At 44.9% G+C, this 22,277-nt stretch overlaps 1 protein-coding gene across 3 annotated transcripts in view; it reads left to right on the top strand.

Annotated features, from left to right (window-relative positions):
* Window positions 1-19,858, top strand: part of RBM20 (RNA binding motif protein 20) — a 154,037-nt gene extending 134,179 nt beyond the window's left edge. Inside the window, exons 10-15 of one of the 3 annotated variants that reach the window (XM_029080497.1) lie at window positions 546-650; window positions 2,586-3,240; window positions 5,532-5,651; window positions 11,041-11,162; window positions 14,401-14,547; window positions 18,715-19,858. In XM_029080497.1, the coding sequence (XP_028936330.1) occupies window positions 546-650; window positions 2,586-3,240; window positions 5,532-5,651; window positions 11,041-11,162; window positions 14,401-14,511 (1,113 nt within the window). In that variant the 3' untranslated portion in view covers window positions 14,512-14,547; window positions 18,715-19,858. Of the gene's footprint in view, window positions 1-545; window positions 651-2,585; window positions 3,241-5,531; window positions 5,652-11,040; window positions 11,163-14,400; window positions 17,702-18,714 lie in introns of those variants that run through there. The other 2 variants (XM_029080498.1, XM_029080499.1) reach the window with 2 other exon arrangements.
* Window positions 19,859-22,277: the final 2,419 nt, after the last annotated feature.

The following is a 22,277-nucleotide window of genomic DNA, read 5'->3' as shown; positions in this document are numbered from 1 at the left end:
AAACCAAAGTCCAGTTGTGAGAGGTTCAGACGTCTGATGGGTAACCTAAGAATATCATCCTCTCATTACTGGATCCTTTGACTGACCCTGAGCTCATTTTTTTCTAAGTCGAAAGTAAGATAAGTGGCAGACAAAGGGAATTATTGAGGAGGCAGGGTAACTCTTGCCCCCCACAATCTTTTTTTAATGGTATTTGTTAAGTGCTTACTATGTGCCAGACACTGTAATAATCACTGGGATCAATACAAACTAATCAGATTGGACACAGTCCATGTCCCACATGGGGCTCACAGTCTTAATCCACAATTCACAGAAGAGGTAACTAAGGCATAGTAAAGTGAAGTGACTTGCCCAAGATTACACAGCAGAAAAGTGGTAGAGCCGAGATTAGAACTGGGTCTTTCTGACTCCCAGGCCCTTGCTCTATCCACTAGTCCATATCGCTTCTCAATGCTTAGCATCAAGAATTTCCTGTCCCTTTCTCTGTTAGACTTATTCTGCCAAGCATTACTAAAGACACAGATGCTGTTTTTTGTTGCCTTCAGCTTGACAAAGAGGAGCCCGGCCTCACTGGGAAGATCTCACATTCCCCAGACAGGCAGCAGGGAGAAGCAGGTGAATCTGATCAGGAAAACTCAAGGAAAGAGAAGGTAATTCTATCTGGAATACCTCCAGTGTATCTGGAGTACTTCAGGTTTATAAAGGAACTTGGGGAATTTTCCATTTTGACATGTGATATCCCTATTAAATACCAGTTCTAAGCATTCTATTAATTATTTCCTAAATTAATTCTGTCCCATCCCCATCCTTCTTTTTGCTCTAGCCCTCCCATACTTTCCTCTGAAATACTTTTCTAGTTGCTCTTTCCTCAAGTAAATTCTCTTTGCTTTACATGCATAATATTTGGCTGCGTCCATTAAAAACAATTATGCCTAAAAAAGGACTATATGACTTGGAAAACTGCACCTAGAAATAGAAACCCAGATCACTTATGAGCTGTAGACAAGGAAGAGAGTGGGTATTAAAACGTAAATTCCCAAGACATTGGATTAACGATCCATCAGCAGCAGTGGGACAAACTGAATTAGAATGAGAAAAATCCAGTTACAGTTCTCCCTGTTTGGTGCTTAAATGGCTCAAAGCAATGTCCTTGGAAACTACCCAGCTCCATATCTCTCGAGTCATGAGCTGACAGTCAGATGAGGAAGATATCAATATCTGAGGCAAGAGAAAACTGATCTCTAGATCCGGAGACAGAACTTGCCCTCCTAGGCTTAATACTGCCCTGGATCTTAGATACCATATTTCGGAAAGGGCCGGATAATAATAATAATTCATAATTATGGTATTCGTTCAGTGCTTACTATGTGCCAGGCACTGTACTAGATGTGAGGAATCAACAAGTCATATTTATTGAGCGCTACTGTTTGCAAGGCACTGTACTAAGTGTATGGGAGAGTACAATTCCCTGCCCACAATGAGCTTACAGTCTAGAGGGGGAGAAAAACATTAATATAAATGAATAAATTATGGATGTGCACATAAGTGCTGTGGGGCTGGGAGGGAGGATGGCAAGTCAAGGCAATGCAGAAGGGAGTGGAAGAAGAGGGAAAGAGGAACTAGTCAGGGAAGGCTTCTTGGAGGCGATATGCCTTCAATAAGGCTTTTGAAGGTGGGGGGCGGGGGGGCGAATAATTATCTGTCAGATATGAAGAGGGAGGGTGTTCCAGGCCAGAGGCAGCACTTGGGTGAGAGGTTGGCAGTGAGATAGACGAAATCGAGATACACTGAGTAGGTTGGCATTAGAGGAGTAAAGTATGTGCGCTGGGTTGTAGTAGAAAATTAGTGAGGTGAGGTAGGAGGGGGCAAGGTGATTGAATGCTTCAAAGCTGATGGTAAGGAGCTTCTGTTTGCTGAGGTGGATGGGCAATCAGTGGAGGTTCTTGAAGTGTGGGGAAAGATAGATTGAAAGGTTTTGTTAAAAAATGATCTGGGCAGCAGAGTGAAGTACAGACTGGAGTGGGGAGAGACAGGAAGGTGGGGAGGTCAACAAAGAAGCTGGTACAGTAATAAAGGCAGGATGTGAGAAATGAAAACATATATCTTTGCACATAGGGTGCAAGATGATTTGTTTCAGCCAGCTTGCAAGGTGCCCAGGTTAGTTTCCAAATGATATTAAAGCTGCATGGAAATAGCCACAAGAAGCATGTCTCAATTTAGGAAATATCCCAGGATCATAGTTGAGTGTATAGTAGGCATCTTAAGCAGTGGCTTAGAATCATTTTAAACACTTCAAGTTAATAGTGGTAGCTTGCTACAGCTCAGGTGTGCACAGGTGGAGGTTTCTAGAGCCTCAAATTACCAACACGTGTTTTATGCACCAATAGTAATGTCGTATTCTATAAGAATGCATGTCCTGCAGGGTAGGTTTTAAGAGGTTACCTCTCAGAGCAAATACATTTTTAATACTGAGGTATAGGGAACAGGAAGGCCTGACTCAGTGGTCACTATAGACACTGATGGCTATTTTGTTAGACCATTGAATTTCATAGCCACTTTATAACTCACTCTGTGTTTTTGAACAGGAACAAGATTGGGAGAGTGAAAGTGAGGGGGAAGGAGAGACCTGGTATCCTACCAATATGGAAGAATTAGTCACAGTAGATGAGGTAGGAGAAGAAGATTTCATTATGGAGCCAGATATTACTGAACTGGAGGAAATTATGCCAGTCATCCCCAAGGACAAAACTGGCCCCGACGTGTCTTCCTGTGAAATTAGCCCCTTGGAATCAAAAAACAACCACAGTGAATTAACAAAGGGTGAATCAACCAGTGAAGCATCCCTAGAAACAAGCTGCAGGTCACCGAAAGGAAGTCCTGTCACTCCGGGGGTTGGTCCAGATGACCTAGGAGATGAAACATCAAATCTAAATCTCGAAGCCGCACAGAAACCTGATGAATTGGTGGAAGGATGCACCCGCAAGGATCCCTTCTGTCCTGATCCTGAAGAAGAGCAAGTTGAAAGCTCCGAGGGTCCTTTAACCCCAGAAGCACAGAAGACCCTTTCCCAAGAGCCAACCGAGGAGAGTGTCCAGCTCTCTTGCACCTTTTTAGGTCACTTCAAGCCTGTGGCCTCACCAGCTGACTCTGCTCCAGAAGTAATGCCTGCAGAGGAGAACCCTAGCTCTCAAGATGAGACGAGCCTCAAAAGCCAAGATTGCCAAGAAATATTAACCCAGGGTAACTATGCTGTGTCTCTGAATTTTATGGTTGGGTAGGTCATTGAACTTTTAACTATCTAGAAGAGGAACATGAGATTGCAAGCTGTTTATTAATATAATTAATGTTGCTTATAGCTTTAAAGGAGACCTATAAGTAACTCGGTAAGAGAAGCAAGCTTCCATAAGCCAAGTTAAACCATTAGAGGCTTTTAGTCAAATGGTGTAAAGGAAATATGATATGCAGCCAAAGGTTTTCTGGGAGGCATAATCAGATAGAGCAGGCAGTCTCCTCTGGGTTCATGTGAGTTGAGATGAACACCAGCAGTCCCCAGCTAAAATTAGTTTGGATTATCAGCAAAAAACGAGTAGCAGTTCCTGCTGATCAACAAGGAGTAGGGGTATCTTTTGTGTCTGCATGGCACAGACGCACAAAGGCAATTCAGGACATTTATTTCTGACCTGAATGACGTGAGAGCAGTGTGTGGGCTTTAATATTTGTGGTATTTGTCAAGTGCTTACAATGTGCAGAGCCCCATACTCAACGGTGAGGTAGATATGAGATAGGTAGATCACAGTTCTTGTTTCTCATCGGGCTGATAGGTCAAGTAGGAGGGAGAACAGAGTATTTCATCCCCATTGTACAGATGAGGAAGCTGAGGCATAGAGAAGCTAAGCGCCTTGTCCAATGTCACAAAACAGTCAAGTGACAGAGTTGGGATTAGAACCCAGTTCCTCCAATTCCCAGACCCAGGCTCTTTCCACTAGGCCATGTAACTTCATGCTGCTTTATTGAGAGGATTTGAATACCCCTTCAGCTGTAAGTGCTCGACAGTGAGCAAGTTTTGTTAACTCATGTAGGTGTGCTTGGATGTAATGAATTTCTATATTGCACTAAAAACTCTGATACCTTAAAACATGTTTAAAATGGAGAAAACATGACTGTAGAAAGGCTTTCAACAAAGGCAGTGAGATTTAGTGAAGAGAGCACTGGGTTAGGAGCCAAATGGTCTGGATTCTAGTCCCAGGTCTGCTTTTTGCCTGCTGAATGATTTGGGGCAAGTCACAACTTCTCTAGATCTCAGTTTCCTCATCTGAAAAATGGGGATAATGATACATTCCTCTCTTTACCTCACAGAGATGTGAGGACAGAAATTGTGGAAAAATCAAGGCATTCTACAAATTCAAAGTGTTATGATTATTACTATAGTTACTTCACAGACTGAAAGATTTAGAAACAACACAGACTGAGCCCTTCCTGAAGGTGAGCCTATTTAAAAGCAGTCTCAGGTGATATAGCAATATTCCTAAGAGGGTCACCCTAACTTGGGAGTATGTATTTTATAAGTTAACTTTTGAAATAAAATCAGTGGGAAAAAAATAAATTCATTTCCCAAATGTAAAGTTAAAGATCATTATTTTCAGAGCGGTAGATGAGTAAGTTATATTCTTTGTGAAACCTGCATTCTCTATGGTATCAAATAAACATTACTAAATGTTATTGATTCTGGCCTGTAGTGTTTGAGACCAGCATAACTTGGGTTCTATGTAATAAACTCTTCTATCCCACTCAACACAGTGTACTGCACTAATCAGTAATAGACTTTTACTTATCACAAGGTCTGTATAACTGCTTCTCATCTGTCTGCTTCAGAATCTCTCTGGCACCCCTGCCACCAGTTGCATTCTGGTTAATGAGAGAACTGGGAGACCCGAACTCTGACCTTGAAAGGTAAAATCAAAAGTGGAGCCAACTTCTCACCCTGTTTCGTTCAGACTGCCTCTATTTGTCTGTGTCGGCCTGAACATGCATTTAGCTTTATTGATTTGTTATCTCACAGAGAATTTTGAGTTCATATTTAGTAATAATACTTGACAGGCTTGAGGTGAGAATTTCACCAATTTCTCTTGCCAATGTTAGTCCTGAGTGTGTCAGCATAATTTGGGTTCTTCAGGAAACACATCGCCTGACTGAGTAATGTTGGTGGGAGTGGACCATCTAGGCTGATGCCAGGGAAATGAGTCAACCCTGGCTTCAACAATCCATTTTCACCCAACAACACTTAGGCACTGGACCAATGGAAATGCTGAAGCCCTTAGTTGCAACAGGCACGTCATAATTTGCCAGGAAAAAAAACATTGCAATTAAGATATTTTGGTGATAATTAGTGATTGTTTGCCTTCTCCATGCTATTAAGAATCTGAAATGAATGTCGTTTATTTGTCCAGTAACAGGAAATGCTAGGAATAGATTCTGAGACTTCTGATTAGCATTTTGGGTTCCATTCATTCGTTGTCCACCCTGTCTTTCAGAAAATTCTGGGTACCTGGAAATCAAATCCCTGGAATACACAGAAGAAGAGACAAAACAACCACATTCTCTGTCTTCCTGGGGACAAGAGGATGTGTTCAGGGAACTTAGCATTCCTTTAGGTAAGTGTCTTACAGGGTAAAGTTTTTAAATTGTGAATCCCCTGTTGACCCCAGAAAGCAGACTGTGGCCCAGCTTCTTTGACATTATTCAGGGTTTGGTGAGCTGTCCCAGGAGAGCAGATCCAGGATGCCTTTAATCAAGCAGCTGGAGCTTTGGAGAACCATGTCATTGCAAAAGGCTAAAATCTCTCCTTTAGAGGTCAGGGATTTCATTTACGAAGAAACAGGCAGTGAATTCAGTCCTCTTCTAAGAAGATATGGGGGTTAGGGCTTTTGCAGATCACTCACTCCTCCCCCAAATGAAGATGGCATGCTTCTTCTTAGGCCTTCAGGAAGCAAACTTCTAAAAGTCCAGCTCCCCCTCCTTATGACTTAGACTGCAAGTACCCCTCCCCCACCCGCCCCGATGTGGGACAAGACTATGTCTGACCTGATTAACTTGTATCCACCCCAGTGTTTAGGACTGGGCTTGACACAGTAAGCGCTTAATCGCTTAACAAATAAGGGAAACAGTGTGGCTCAGTAGAAAGAGCCCGGGCTTGGGAGTCGGAGGTCACGGGTTCTAATCCCAGCTCCACCGCTTGCCAGCTGTGTGACTTTGGGCGAGTCAGTTAACTTCTCTGTGCCTCAGTTCCCTCATCTGTAAAATGGGGATTAAGACTGTGAGCCCCACGTGTGGGACAACCTGATCACCTTGTATCCACCCCCCCCAGCGCTTAGAACAGTGCTTTGCACTTAGTAAGTGCTTAACAAATGCCATCATTATTATTATTAAATACCATAGTAATATTAACCATTCCATAAGTCCACAAAATGGTAGAGTCCACTGAATAATTTTCCAAAAAGTGAGGCAGAGAGCACTGTACTAAAGAGGGGGTGTGGCAGCAGTGAAGGTCATCCCAAGTGGTCAGTGGGCTCTGGTCTGGATGTGAAGGCACTGAAAATAAATAGAAAAGATGTGACGCAGGGGTTGGGGGGTTGGCCACAGGAGAACTGAAGCCTTGCTTGGGCCATAAACCTGTGGTCCAGTCTGGTCCAAGGTGACACCCAGTACTGTGGCATTATACAGAAACCAACACTTGAACTATCTGAAGAAAACCTTACATTACCTCTGGGGATGGAGTCGTGCAAGGGCAGGGCACTTATTCAACTGTAGTTTTACCTGCTGGGTCTTAACAGAAAGTGGAAAGGGAACAGTGTGGAGACAGTAACATATGGACAAGAGCTTCACAGCCCCCTCAGTGCCCGAAAACTAGGTTGAGGAGAGAAAAGGGGGCAGAGAAGGGAGAATCTCATTCCATCACTTTGGGAAAAGGGGATGGAAAAAGAGAAGCTCATTCTAGCAGCCCCCCAGGTCAACCTAAGTCCTTGCTGGGCTCTATGGACCAGGCCTGCCCCTGAACCAGAACACCTAGGCTTGATTCTGGAGTGAGGAGTGAGAGCAAATGTACTTCAAACACACAGACTTAGATCTCTCTGAAGGTATTTCTAGCCGAAAGTTGAAAAACATTGCAACTAGCACAATAATTCAGTCCTTCAGGAAGGGTAAATTAGGCAAGGAAAATTCAGAGAGGCTGATATGGTGTGGGTTCACCCTGGATACCAAATTTCTTTGCTCTTATTGTTCTCTGTCCCAACTGCAACATTTTGATAGTGAGGATTATGAAGAGCAAATTTCCTTCTTTTGTTGTTGTTGGTTTTTTGTGGGGGTTTTTTGCTCAGAGCCTGTCATATGCCAGCAAGGTGTCCACCATCCAAAAAAAAAATATGTTTTTAGATTAATCCTGTTGATCCTGGCTAACAACGGTTGGGCTGTAGCTGTTTTCAAATTGAAAGAAATTCTTAGCTTCAGGTTAGACATATAGGGGATTCCTTTTGAGTTAAAGAGGCAGAAGAAATTGCCAGGACCTTTCTCTTTGTGTTATTTTGGGATTCCTTGGTATTAAATCCCAGAAGTCTGGTTCTGCCCAAAGTCTTTGGTTTGGGCTGGAAACAGTCAGGATCCTGGGCCTTGGGGAAAGGCCCCAGGCAGCCTCAGTCTTGAGGCTGGGTACAGGGTCTCTTTGTCCACTGCGGGGGCAGTCTGTGTTTATGTCCCGTGACCCAAGTGTTGTCTCAACTCTAAACCAGCCTCCAGGGCTAGCAAAACAGCAGTCTACATGGCTTCAGACTGCAGTGGCTCGTAACTCACCCAAATCCCGAAGAATGAGTAGATTGGGGGTTCATCCCTGGTTGGACTGGATCTCTGGGGTGTGCAGTTTGAGGGAACAGCACTTCACCCCCTGCCCTGGCACAAGGGGAACCTCAGACCAGGTCAGTCCTGAGCCCCAGAGGTATAGGTAGGACTGAAGTGGTTTCATCATTACCAGGAGGGAATTGGCAAGCTAGGAAGTACTTAGTTCTCTGTTTCAGGTTTTCTGTTAAGCGAACAGTAATACTTCCCAAGGGTTCAGGGATGGCTGATGTAGGCGCTCATGTGTGACTGCAGACCCCTCCCTGTGAAACGGCAGTGCAACAGAGCTATTGTCATCAAAACCAAGGACCAAGTGCCACCTCCCCAGGGGCCAAGGCAGTGCTGGTCAAAGGACCGCCATGGCAAGTAGGGTGTGGAGGGCTGAGACCCAAAAGCCAGGGTAAAAGACTCAGATTGCATCTGTTGTGTATGCAACTCTGCCTTTTAGGGGCTCTGCTTCTAAAATGCTTCCATGTTTACTTAATTCTCAGACATATTGTTATGACAGGATTAAATAAATAAATGGTGGTATTTGTTAAGAGCTTATTATGTGCAAAACACTGTTCTGTTCTAAGCGCTGGGGGATACAAGGTGATCAGGTTGTCCCAAGTGGGGCTCACAGTTTTAATCCCCATTTTACAGATGAGGTAACTGAGGCACAGAGAAGTTAAGTGACTTGCCCAAAGTCACACAGCTGGCAAGCGGCAGAGCCGAGATTAGAACCCACGACCTCTGGCTCCCAAGCCCAGGCTCTTTCCAGTGAGCCACGCTGAGGATTATAATGATCCTTACTTAGAAGCTGTCTTTGGAAAACAAATGCTGCTTTTAGATTAGCTGGGCCTAGGAGTCAGAAGAACCAGTTTTCTAGCCCTGGTTCCACCACTTGTCTATTGTGTGACCTTGGGCAAGTCCCTTAACATCTCTGTTTCTCAGTTACCTCATCTGTAAAATGGGGATCGAATCCTCCTCCCTCCTACTTAGACTGTGAACCCCATATGGGACCTGATGATCTTATATCTACCCCAGTACGTCGTATTGTGCTTGCCACATAGTAAGGGCTTAACAGATACCACATTTATATAGGTAGAAGAGGTGGGCTAAATTATATTTCCTCCAAGTCACCAAAATTGACCTTGCTTGGACAGAAGTAAGGCATGTAGGGGGAGATAATAGGAGGTAGCATCTTCAGTAGAGGTCAGACAAGAAATAATCAACGAATCAATCATTGGTATTTATTGAGCACTCCAGATAGAGTACTCTACTAAATACTTGGGAGTACATAGACAAAATCTCTGCCCTCAAGGAGTTTACTGTCTAGTGGAGGCATTTACAGTCTAGCAGATGTAAATAAAGTGATGACTTCTCACCCCCTTGATCCTGTCCCCGTAAGGCAGCTCTAGTGAGTAGGATTTGGAGAAAACATTATATTACCTGGGTAAAGGGCAAAATTTCTTTCTGTCCCAGAAATTGGAAGATGCAGTATTACTTCTTTGGGCAGGTAAAGCCTGGAATCAGGAGTACGGATCAGGTGACCTCTTTAAGTTTTCTTCCAAAATCATGGTTTTAGTCAGCCTGGCTTACTAGAGAGTTGATAAAGTATTTCTTCCATGGGCACAATTTTACTTTTACCACTTGCCCAGAATGGGAGAAATACGTAGATATCATCCTTAATTGTAGGGTTAAGAAAATGAAGGTAACATTTTATTTCCAGATACCAGTTCTAAGAATCACAAATTAGTTATACACACAGAGATAGAGTCCAGAACTCACCATCAGATGCTCAGATCATTAGTGAGCTATCTTTCTGAGAATGTTAGTGGCAACTTTGAGGTGAAAAAATAAACTTAACTAATAGCCAGACTGGGCTTTTTCTCTATCTCAGGGGCTCAGATGTGTCTGCATGATTCAGACGGGGGCTCAGATGGGTCTGCCTGATTTAGACAATCTCATCTATTTATTTAAAGAAACAAACAAACAAAAAAAACTTTCATGACTTTTGGGCAACGCACAACTGTCTTGGAGCCAGTTATCTTTGGACACTAATTCCCCTGCCACTTCTCAGGCTGATATTAATGGACTTCTCAGTATGAACATGTTATATGCATCTCTCTATATGCATTCATCCTAACCTCATCAGTGTTATCCACCTACCCTATATAGCCTTCAAGGAGAGGCAGATCCCAAACCCAGAAGAAAGTGATGGGGCGTAGTGGAGGGCCAGAGAACTTACGCCTTGGTGCTAATCAGAGAGAGGGCTGTTGTGTCTTCTGAAAGAGGACCAAATTATGGGGTGTGACATTATATAAATCTAGGGTAATACACTTCCCCCACAAGGAATCTGCAGAAGAGACTTGACTGTTTACCATTTCTAGACTGTAAGCTCTCTGTGGGCAGGGAACATGTCTATCATCTATTTTGGATTGTACGCTCCCAAGAGCTTAGTGCAGAGCTCTGTACATGGTAAGCACTCAATAAATGTCATTGATTGATTCCAACAAAATCCAAGTCGGCTTCAAGCAACTGCTATTTCTCCGGACCCTTTCCATTTCCACCATTCTTTCTGAGTTATCCCCTTGCAGGAGCCCACCCAAACAATAATCTTTTCATGAAATGGTCATATACTAGATTCTTCTGAGTGGGGTTATCCCCAAGTAGTAGGGAAAGCCTGGCTTCTAGCTCCAGCACTCCATCCCCCCCAGAAGGTGACCTTGGACAAATTATTCATCCCTATCCCCATCCCCATCTGCAGAATAGGAACCTGAAGTTCTCCCGATCCTGGTCTCCCTGGGTGAGTAATCACAAGAATATAGCCAAAGGCACAGAAGTCACACCCCAGTTTGCCCCCCTTGTTCAGTTGAGTACATGCACCTCAATCTGCGACCTTTCTACATTTAATATTCACCCCAACCCCACAGCACTTATGTACATGTCTTTACATTTTATAGATTATAAAATATTTATTCATATTATTGTCTGTCTCCCCCTCTAGACTGTAAGCTCATTATGGGCAGGGAACATGTCTACTAATTCTGTTGTATTACATTCTCCCGAACATTCAATACAGCCCTGTGCTCATATTAAGCACTCAAAAAATATAATAGATTGATTATATATGCTGCCTTTCCAACATGTTTGATTCCCTGTGTCTTTGATTAGGGGTAGAATTTGTGGTACCCAGAACAGGGTTCTACTGTAAGCTGTGTGGACTCTTCTACACAAGCGAGGAGACTGCAAAGATAAACCACTGTCGGAGCTCTGTTCACTATAGGAACCTTCAGGTATGACCCCCACTCACTTGCCCCCACCCCTTCATACCTTGTTTGAAGTGTTGGGACTGAAGCATCAGCATTGGATTGTATTCAAAGCTCCACCTGGATCTCCGGGAGTTCTCTGACAGAGAGCCTGGGGGAAGGTATATTCTGTAGGCCTCAGGCTGGGTTTCTGACTCTGGGATAGGCTGGCAGCAAAAATTTTGCCTGCTAACCTAGTGCTGAACTTTCTGGCCATAAGAGGATGAGCCCCATGTCCTTTGGTGACTTGGGAGTTTCTCAGGCATGCTAGAGTGATAAGAGGTGATAGTTGAAAAAAACACACCAGACACAATTGTCACTGCTTTGGGGACTCCTCCTTTGGGCTGAAGAGATCCCAGACCCTTCTTCCCTGCCATTCCAGAGAGATTGAGGGTCGGGGGAGAGTAAGGTTCTAGTTCAGTGGTTTCCCCAACCTCCTGGAAATTGCATGGTGGGGCTCAGGCTGGAACTTGCTTCAATTTTTCACCGAAAGAAACTTGGTCTGGAGAAAGAGTCGCCTAACATCACTGGCAGCCCTGCAGGACCATGGGGTTGGCAGGATGGCATCCCGGGGAGAGCGAGGAGGGAGGATTCTCTGATTGAAACCTGTTCTGGAAGATTTGCTGGAAAAAATGGTGATTCAGCATTTCTTCCCATGACCAATCAGTGAACTGGGGAGATCTGGACACAAATCCTAGTGCGAGCCACCAGGGCAGCTGGATTGAGTGAAAGACTCTCCCCTCCTGGACTCAGTTGGCAAGCCACTCCAGAGAGTGCAAAAAACGTGGCTTCCTGAGCTGTTTAGAAGGGAAGGCAAATCCCCCAAAGGCACACGCTGCATAACTTTTTCCTAATTCAGAAGCTGATGTTATGGCTGTGGGCAGCTCATAAAACTTCCTGGAGTGTCCCTGGCCATGTTCGAATGGGGCAAGGGTATTTTTACACGGAGGAGATTCCATCTGGGGCCAGAGTCTGCCTGGGACACCTGTCGTTAGGTAATAACCCACCGTGATTATCCACTAGTCCCACGGTCCCATGTCCAGTACCTTCTCCAGAAGCCTGATGTTAGCCCATCCGCCTGATTAACAGTCACCTTTTGGAACATTTTCTCTTCTGACCTTAGTCCCCTGAGAGGGCTACAGTGCAGGCTGGCAGCAGCCGTCAAGCAAATGCACCCCCCATCCATTCAGGGGATCTACACCAGGAAGAATATCTGGCAGGAAAAAAATTATACCCCCACAGAGCTCAGTCTGGTGCTTTGGAACCCAGACCGCTCTACAATCAAAAGTAAAAAAAAAAAATTACAGGTAAGCATGGGAGATTTCTCTCAAGCTGTTAAGAAATTTAAATTCTCATTTTGGGCAGGTGATGTGCCTGTTTATTGTTGTAGTGTACTCTCTCGAGTTTAGTACAGTGCTCTACACACAATAAGCGCTTAATAAATCCAATTGAATGAATGGATTCTATGAAGAGCTTTGCTATCGGCATTAGGTTTGACCCATGCCAACATGCTTCTCGAACAAAATGGACAGAAACAGACTTGGACTTCAGTATGTCTACATTCTGAAGTGATTCAACTTTAGATTCTTTTCCGAGTCTGTAGAGGCCCAGGATATTGCTCTCCAAAAGCCAGGCTTGCTTTCTTCATTCTCACTCCTTACACAAACCCTCTCTGTGGATAATTTAACCATACTGTGTGCGGCACCCTTATTAAACAGGGAGAGGCAATGTAGCTCTCTAGCTTCCTTGGCTGGGGGAGGGAGAGAAAGAGAGAGAGAGGAAAAACTTGATTATCTGCAGAAAAGAGCCTTTGTTTTCAGAATGAGGATTCTTCAAAGCCAGGTGTGATGAGTGCCAAGCTTCAGTGTCCCCAGCTCTAAGTTAGCCATAAAGATGGTGGGGTACCTTTCCTCCTCTTCCCCACCACTCACCAGGGTTTCTACCTCTGGGATTTTCAAAATGTTTTCTGTTCATCCCTATGCAAAGTGGCAAGCTGGAAAAGCTGTGAACCGATGAACGGGTGCTGCTGGAGCTTTCCTGGAGCAGAAGGAGCAATTTGGGAGCTCCCAGTGGGGAAGCTCATAGGGGCATTCAGCCCTTCAGCTGAAAGGAGAGAATTGGAGGCAGCAAGAAGACGATGGGGCAGGGGCAGGGCTGCCATATGGATGCTTCATTCCCCCAAGGCGCTGCCCCTCCAGACTTCAGCCATACCTCATAATGGAAAAGTAATGTGTTCTCATTACAGCACCCAGTAGCCTCCTGGTGTCAACTGTTCCAAACAACAGATGAATGGAATATACAGTTGAAACCACATGGCATTCATTGGACTTCAGTCCCCACAGGAAACAGCAAGGAAATGGGAAGGGAGGGGGGAATTTGGCCTTCACTTATTTTTTTCCTGCTAGATGGGAAACAGCGGGAGCAATCAGACTGACTACCCTCTCGGTAGTGCCCGACTGCCCCTTTTCTTATACAACCAGGGTGAGTGGATTTGAATTTTCAGGTCCTCAAGCTACTTCCTTAACATCGGCAGAGCTAGAACTAACTAGACTCCCAATCCTGTGTTCTTATTGCTGCTCAGGGACATCGCAGAGGGGGTTGGATGGGGCAATCCTTAGCCATCCAACTGATAAATGGTTGCAGTGATGAGAGGAGTGCCACGACGGAATGGCAGCAGCAGTTTCCTTCTTCAAAGCTTGCAGCATTAAGAATTCATAAGGGTCTTTTCAGAGAGAAGTCTGCCATCTACTGAACCTCGGGTCCCACATGCTGCAAAAGCAGGTGGGGCCTCAGCCCCATCTCCTTAAACTGAGGCCCAGTGAAAGGGACTCTGATAGCTATACTCACCTCTTCTTCCCTAGGAAGGGCTCTGGCAGAAGGAATCCATCCTTGCATGGGTTGTTTCTGTATGCCGCGCTGTATGAACTAGAACAAGCATGGTGGAGAATTCCAGCTCTATGGGATGACCTATTTGCTGGTTCTTGCACAACATACTTCAGCCCAAACCAAGGAAACAGCAGAGCTGTTTCACAGGTAAATGCTTTCCCTCAGGAAACAAGCACCAGAAAACAATCCTGAGAAGGGTCTGCATTGCCTCCTTTACCAAAAAAAAAAAAAAAAAATAGTTTCTCAACTGAGCGAGGTGTCTCCATTCTTCCAGTCCCTCGGGGTAGATTTTTCCTCTCTGTGTAGCAACTGCTCTTTGGCCTTTCTCTTTTGCTCACAGAAGTATTTGTCCCAGCTGGCCGAGGAGGGCCTGAAGAGGAGTGAAAGAGGCAGCAGCCCGGTGCCAGAGGACATGGGAATTGTTCCACATTTTGAAAGGAAGAAGCTCTGATGCTCCAGCAGGGAAGCTAGAAAGAAGAAAACACTGGTGGGTGCACTCAGGAGCCAGCCTGGGGTCCATTGGCATTGACCGTGAGGATGGCAGCACATTGAAGAGCGTAGGACTTATATTTTCTTCTGTGGGAATGTAAGGGAAAAAAACCCCAAAAGTATTTCCAGAGGGATGCAATTGTTCCAGGTCCTGCAAGCGGAGGAGAGCTGTTCCTTCTTTTTCCTGCATTCTTTGTCAAAACCATGGTCCTTTTATAAAATCCTCCTGCTCAGGGATTTCCTCAGTGTCTGGATTTTGGGCAAGCTAGAGCAGGGCACACACATGGAGGATGGATCATGCAGGGTCAGCAGTCTGAAAGTAGTTGTGGTAGGAGTAGTATTTATTAAGTGCTTACATTGTGCAGAGCATTGAACTAAGCACTTAGGAAAGAGTGTACATGTGGGAATTAGACATGGAGCTTGTCCCTGAGGCGCTCACAATCAGTGAAAGCAAATCTGCTTGGCAAGAAAGAGAAACTTTGGGGGAAAGTCTCCAATCCTAATTATCATGGGTTTTGCTAAGCATTTGCTATGTGCTAAGCACCATGCTGAATTCTGGAGTAGAGACAGGATAGTCCCTGCTTGTGGTCCCCTCAGGACAAATGTCAGGAATGGGACCTGAAAGTATTGTGCCAGTCCAGATTCAAAAGGGGAAAGAAGTCAGAAAACTAGTGGAATGACAGGGTGTTCATGAAACTTGCCATATCTTTTTCATCCTCCAAACACTAAACACCTTTTTAATAGTTTCTGTTTGGGAACATCCTGAACATTCACCAGCTTTGTGTCTTAATGCACCTTTTCTCCTAATTCATTCTTTCCCTTCTTGATTTCAGGACAAATTAGGTCTCTCTCTTCCCTGCCATCCCCCTTCCCCCCTAACCAAACACACACTTTAAAAAAAAAAATCTCCGACAATGAATTCCATAAGCGTTGAACTAAACAACTTCCTGATCCTCCAGCTAAAATAGCAGTTGGTATGTGGGTTCTGGACAAACGACTGCACTAAAATTGTTTTCAGCATTTGATTGAAAAACATAAAAACAAGGAAACTGCAGGCCAAGGACTCTGGCCTTATCTCACCCCGTTGTGCCTGAGCACTACCTTCCCAAGTAGTGCTCTTATCGGGAACCTCCTAGTAGAATGATTTGAAAGGGCCATGGCAGTTGTGATCCTCCTCCAAGTGGATCACTGGGAGTTGAGAAACAGTTTAAGCTAAGACCAGCGCCGAAGGTTCTTGCAGCACTGGCTGGATATTTAGTTTCCTTTCATGTTCTTAATTTATTCTGCCTGGAGATTGCACTGTTTGTACAGAGTTGCAGTCTCCTGCTCTGGGGCTTTTTCTGCAGAGCCACCACGAAGCCCATGGCTTATATTTCTGCTCCATTTCAAAGGTGTTTTGTGCAGGAAAAACTACTCCCAAGCACATGCAGGAATAAAATGGCCAAAGGTGACATTCCTATGCTCTACACACCTAATAGCTTTAGGCCAGACGGAGAACTCAGGTTAAGCTTTTGCCAGAGGGTAAAGCTCAGGAAGGTCAGCAGGAGAATTGGGTTGGGGTGTTTATGTGAAATTGACCTAGACATTTTGGGCCTAGGAAGGATTAGGCTGAGAGAATAGCCACAGTTTCACCGAAGCCATTAGCAGATTTGCTGTGAGCCAATTATTAATTTTTTTTTATGGCAGGTGATAGTGTCCCAGGGACTTGCAAACATAAGGCCTGCCCAAGGACCTTCCCACTGGAGCCATTTAAACACAGTTAAATCCGATAAGATGCTTGGGTGGAAACTTTGAGTGAAAGGCAAACGGAGAGAGGGAGAAGGTAGTCTAGGGAAGGAAGGGAAAGCAGGGCTGCTATTTTCCAAGTTAGGAATTGCATCCTGGCTCCAGACTGAGGCTGCAGCTGGAACTCAGAAGAAATCACCTGATTGTTTTAGGCCCTCTGGAAGGCTGGTTCCTGGAAAAAGGAAAGGGTTGGAAAATGCTGGCTTTTTCCATTTCCAGAGTTCATTAGTCCAGGTGCCAAAGCTGTTTATTGAACAATAAGTGCTTTTACCATGCTCTGTGCACCAGAAACCACTTCCTTCTTTCTCTGAAGTGTTCTGGCAGAGCCCTGAAAACCATGTTTCTTCTTCGTGAAGGTCCATGGAAGGAAGCAATGGGACCATTTCCTTCACTTTGGCGGGACTCTGTCGTTCACTCCTACTGGCTTGGTCGTAGGACTCGGAGAGTGGCGAAGGACTGCTTCTTCACTCCCTGTTCCTGTAGGCCTACCTTCCGGGGAATTTGTTTTCATCCAGTTTGAAAGGTCCCAGATAGTTAATCACTGAAAGTGGGGTTTTATAGAAATGGAGACTGACCCTTAAAGTCAGCCCCTCTCCTGGGTTACTGTTAGGTTGCCTCTGCTGAATGAATGTCTCTCCAGCAGAGGTCAGTTAGCAACTCCCGGGCTTTCTCCTTACCAGGCTCAGTCAGGATCCTGTATTTTAAAAATTAATTCTAAGATTTTATATATACATATATACATATATATGTATATATGTATTTTTATACCGTTGGCATGATTCTTCACCAACCTTGTAATTTGCACTTCTTATTTGTATGTGTATAGCACCGAATACAGTGTCAAGTGCAGCCAGAAAAATATTAATTTTTTCTTAAAAAAAAGGCTCCTCAATGTCTGTGAATCATTTGAAAGTGAATCAACCATAGGCTTCCCAGAGAGCAGCCATCCTGAAAAGAAGATGCATCCTTGTCTTGGTTAATATCCCATGCAAGACTTACTGTTTTGTAGCATCAACAACAAAAGAAAATGTGAAAGCTAAGCCCCATCAGAAATGACAAATTCAACATTGACTGAATATCAGCAGAGCACCAGACTCTTTCTAACAGGGTTTTATCCTTCTTGGACTATTTGAGGCTGTGATCTGTTGAATTATACTTGAACTGGACCAGAACATATTTATTGAGCTTATATAAAAAAATCTTGTTAATTTAACTTTTGGCTTGTAAACATTTGGAATTTGTTAGAATTTGTTGAGTGTCATATGAATCGTCACCAGTTTTACTGATCTGTGTTACTGATCGCAAAGTGTTTCAAGTTCTTTCTTAAAAAAGAATGATTTTAATAAAGAGAATTTTAAAGCACCTGAGTCTTGGTTATGGTTTATTCATAGTAAATTCTCTGAGTCTTAATGAGGAAGGTCCAGCAAGCAGCAAAATAAAGATTTGGATTCCGGTAGCCAGTCGTGGTGTACAGTGGTGACAAGTTTAATGAGGGAGTTAGGGAGGGGAGGAGGAACATTTCTTGGGGTGAGGCAGGGTTATAACTCTTCAGGCCACCAGAGATGGAATCCTGAAGTCCTGGAGATAAAATGGCCTTCCAGAGGTCATCCAATCCATTCTCCTGTCTTCTGGGAGAAACGTTTGGGGGAATTACATCTATTCCAGATTTCCAAGTGTCTGTTCTCTTTCTTTTCTCATTTTGCTAAAGGAGTCCTCTGCCTCCCCCATGCTCTTCAGCCTAGAATATCTTCCCTTGTGCCTCCCTTTGCCCATTGCTCCTGAACAGAGAAGTTATCTTCGGGGTAATAGTCCTTGAGGCATTCCCCAGCCTTCTTTTCTCCAGGCTAAGGAGTTCCAGCTACATCAGATTTTCCTCCAACATTGGGTTGGAGAGGAGAAGGAGCCCCTGCCCTCCTCCGCCCCGCCGCTTCTAACACTATGAAGTACAGGCAGACATTCCTGTTGAGCTTGTTACTCCTCCCTTCCCCAAGCCCAGGGCATGCTGTTCAGCCTGTTATGGCCACACCACCTCTGCTGCTGTATCTTCTGGCAAAAGAGCACCTCCTCCTATAATCCCTTTCCAGTGAGTGGGAGGTGCAGGACTTTCCACAACCCCAAAGCCTCAGACTGTTTTTGAGGACTTCATCAGAAATATGACAAACACTTGTCACAGTTTTCTTACCAAGCTATAACTCAACTACCTCGCCCCACATTCTCTGCCCAGCCCTACTAGAGATTCTTGGATTCCTCAAACAGAGCCAGGATAAAATCATGGGCCTTCTCTTTTCCAGATTCACCATTGTGTCCTGGAGAGGCAGAAGAGGGATATTCCTGAGGCTGCCAAACAGTGACTCAACCTGGAACTGTCTCTTTTCTCTAGGGACCTGGGGTTTGGATATGACCCAGACCAGGATCCGTGTCAGATGGAGAGGTTCTTCCACAAAGGAAAAAACACGACACTGCACCTGCCCTCGAGGAGTTTTCAATCTAATGAAACCGGTAAAAGCTATGTGTCCTGTTTGGTGGCAGTCATTACGATGTGAGCACAGATTCACATGTTAAATACAATTGTTGACGTCCGTAATTACTGTACTTACAGAGAAGTTGGTTTCCAAACACATGCAGCTCAAATGTTTTACTTATTTTTTTAATTGCTAAAGAAGTTAGTCGTAATTAAGAAGGCTCGCCCAAAGATCTCATAGTAGCTCTCTGTGCTATTATGGGATGCAGATCTAAGCTTGATTCCCGAGCTGGGCTGCTGTTTCATGAGTAGCTGTGTTTTCGGAAAGCAAGAGTACTGGTCACCCTGAAAGAAGAGTAAGGAAGATCCTCTGGGAAGCAGGAGGATGATGCCATAGGTTTTTCAAGACTCTTTCTAGTCCTAGGACTCTATGGTCCTGCTTTCTGCAAAAGAGAATAGTATCCTTTCCATTTGAATTTTCTGTCATTCTCTGTGCCCAGCACCAACCTCAAGCTAATGGCCTTTGGGCTTTCCTCTATGCAGTTCCCCATTACAGAAGGGTGTAGAGCCAGTCCTGCCTCTGACTGCTCCCAGGAACCTGATTTCCCCAAGGTACTCTGGTGCCAGACGGTGTTTTAGACATTCCTGTTCCCTTACCTTGCTGCTGTTCTTGGGGAAATCCCCAGAGACCAGTCAGGTTGATCGGGGATGGGAAGAGGAAGGAAGAGAGGCAGGTAGGACCACTGCAAAACCAGGACAAGATCTGTGAATTGTGCTGACCTCCAGACCAGTCAGTAGGCACACTCACACAAGATTACCTTCACCACCAGTCTGCTATCTTTTCTCCATATATCAACCTAGAAGTGGTCAAAGCAAACCCATCTTTCTTTGACACAGATCATATCCTCTCAGCCCTTTTGTGCCATCTCCACACTCACAGCCTCCTATAACATTTCTGCACATGCACGTATTGACTTACATGCCCCATTATATAAGCACTTAACTCATCCGCACATCCATCTTTCCATTCTTTTCCTTCTGTCTGTAAATTGTTTTGCATCTGCCTCCCTTTGCTAGATTGCAAGGCCTTTGAAGACAGGGATCGTGTCTTCTCATGCTGCTTCAGAAGCAGCATGGCATAGTGGTTAGAGCACGGGCGTGGGAATCAGAAGGTCATGGGTTCTAATCCCGGCTCGGCCACTTGTCTGCTCTGTGACCTTGGGCAACTCACTTCACTTCTCTGGGCCTCAGAGGCACCTCGTGTAAAATGGGGATTGAGATTGTGAGCCTCTTGGGAGCCTCACGTGGGACAGGGACTGTGTCCAACTCGATTTGCCTATTTCCACCCCTGCGCTTAGTACAGTGCCTGGAACATAGTAAGTGCTTAACAAATACCATTATTATTCTCACCTCATTGTCCTCTCCCAAGTTCTTAGTAGAGTGCTCTGCTTGATAAGATGCTTAATAGATGTTTAATAAGTATGACTGATTGGAGCCCAAACTACTTATGGGATTGAAAATCAGACTGAAACCCAGAAGAGATCGGCTTTTTTCTTTGTCTTGCTCTTTAAATGAGACAACAAACAGCAGTCCCAGTTCACCCCAAATGCTCAAGGGTGGAGAAGGCCAGATTTCCATGTTTGGGTGGAGGAGCAGGGAGTTTGAGGAGAGGGGAATGAGGTGGGGAGCTGAAGTACATTGCCTTTTGGACCTGGTTCTAGCTAGGTGCTGATTTGGGAGCTGGCTACTGTTGCTACCCGGGAGAGGTTTGGTAACAGCGTTAGGAAGGTAGTGCCTGAAGGTAGAAGAAAAGTTAACTCAACACTGTTTGCTCTGCCTGGAGCCTCTCCTTTTGACAGCCAGATCCTGTTGTTGCCACAGAAGCAGGTGACCGAGGCTTTCCCCTGCATGCCTTATTCCTTTCGCATTGGGCCTTTTTGCCAGGCTGGGATAGTGTGTGGGCAAGGCAGTTATTCATGGGGCACCTCCCCAGTCCTAGGCCCCTCTGCATGTTTGAGCAGATTGGTCTCCCAGCTCTGCCAGGCCCAAGATAGGCCTGCTGAGCCCAAGCGGATTGCTGGGTTGCTGAGGAGCTTCTGGGTGTGGAGGCTTTAATGGTCTGGGAATGAATCTGGTTTTATGGCAATTATGTCAACACTGGATTTATCTTTTTGGTTCACTCATACATCTGGAGACCACACCCAACTGACAGGCACACAGCACATTCAGCAGCTCCTTAGGGGGACAGAAGGGTGTTTTTCTTGACCCTCACCGGAGGTCAATTTATGGGCTGTTTCTTGGGGAGGAGGATTTGATTAGGTAGGTATTGCAAGTCCTAAGAAAATAAAGGACCTTTACGTAGCTGGGTGATCATGGCTGGATCACTCATAACCTGACACTGTGCAGCCTCAGGCCCTTTGGACCTAGAGTCAGGGGAGCAGGAGCTAAGAGAAAAGTTTCTCCAAAGGGCTTTGTTCTGACTTAATGCCTTCCTGAGTGCCCCAGGGTTTCTGGGAAATTGATCAATGGAACTGAACTGACATATTGTTTTGCTAGGGCAACTAAACTACCATATAATATTATACTACTTTTTGCCAGCTTTTGAATCTTTGAAGACCTGTTTTTTCTGGGTCTTTCTGTGTGCTTCGTTTATATGCCTATAGCCTAAAGAGACCATAACAATTCTAACCAATAAAGGCCACTGGTTAATGCAGGGCCCCTCCTGCTTATAGTATTTTCTTCTTTTCCTTCTTTTTTTTCCCCTGTGCTTGGCTCTTTGTTTCTTCCTATCATCAAATGTCCCATCTCCCTGGGCTCTGATCACTGACTCAGAGAACAGAAGGGATTTACTGCATCTGTCCTTCTAAGCTCCTTTGCCCTTTCGATCAGTGTCGCCCATCTCACAGCAGAAATGGGAAAATAGTAGTTGCCTGTATTTGGGTCTGGCTATCAAAAGGGGAGGCTCCAGGCAATGCAAACAGAATTGTCACCCTCTCCTTTTCATAAGGAATCCAGAGGCATGAAGTCTTCTGATTCCCTACAGGCTAAAGAGTTAGTTATGTGATTAATTTCCAATTTTTCACAGTCACTTCCTTCTCCCCTGCTATCCCACCCCAACCCGCAACACCCCCACTCAGTGTATGTCGCTGAAAAGCTGCTGGTGTCCGCGTTTTGGGTTTGGACTCAGAGACGGTGAGTAGCCAGAATGGAGGGAGCCAGCAGTCAGGGATCCAGCACATCAGCACCTGGTAGGGCAGGGTGACATTTAAGGGATAGTCTCCATGTTGACCAAAAGAACTGATTTCCAGATAACTTTGATTCTGCAGACTTTCAAGCCTGGCTTTTTAAAGGACCCTTAGCCATAAAATCAACATTCTTTCAGCACTGAAACTTCAGCCCTCAAAGAAGCAAGTCGCCAAAGCTTCAGGGGCTCAGTGATTGGAGATCTGAGCCTAAGGGCAGATTCTGTGCCAGCGCACGTA

Source organism: Ornithorhynchus anatinus, chromosome 16, assembly GCF_004115215.2.
Source record: "Ornithorhynchus anatinus isolate Pmale09 chromosome 16, mOrnAna1.pri.v4, whole genome shotgun sequence".
Classification (NCBI taxonomy): Eukaryota; Metazoa; Chordata; class Mammalia; order Monotremata; family Ornithorhynchidae; genus Ornithorhynchus; species Ornithorhynchus anatinus.
This window is presented reverse-complemented; position numbering and strand designations above follow the sequence as displayed.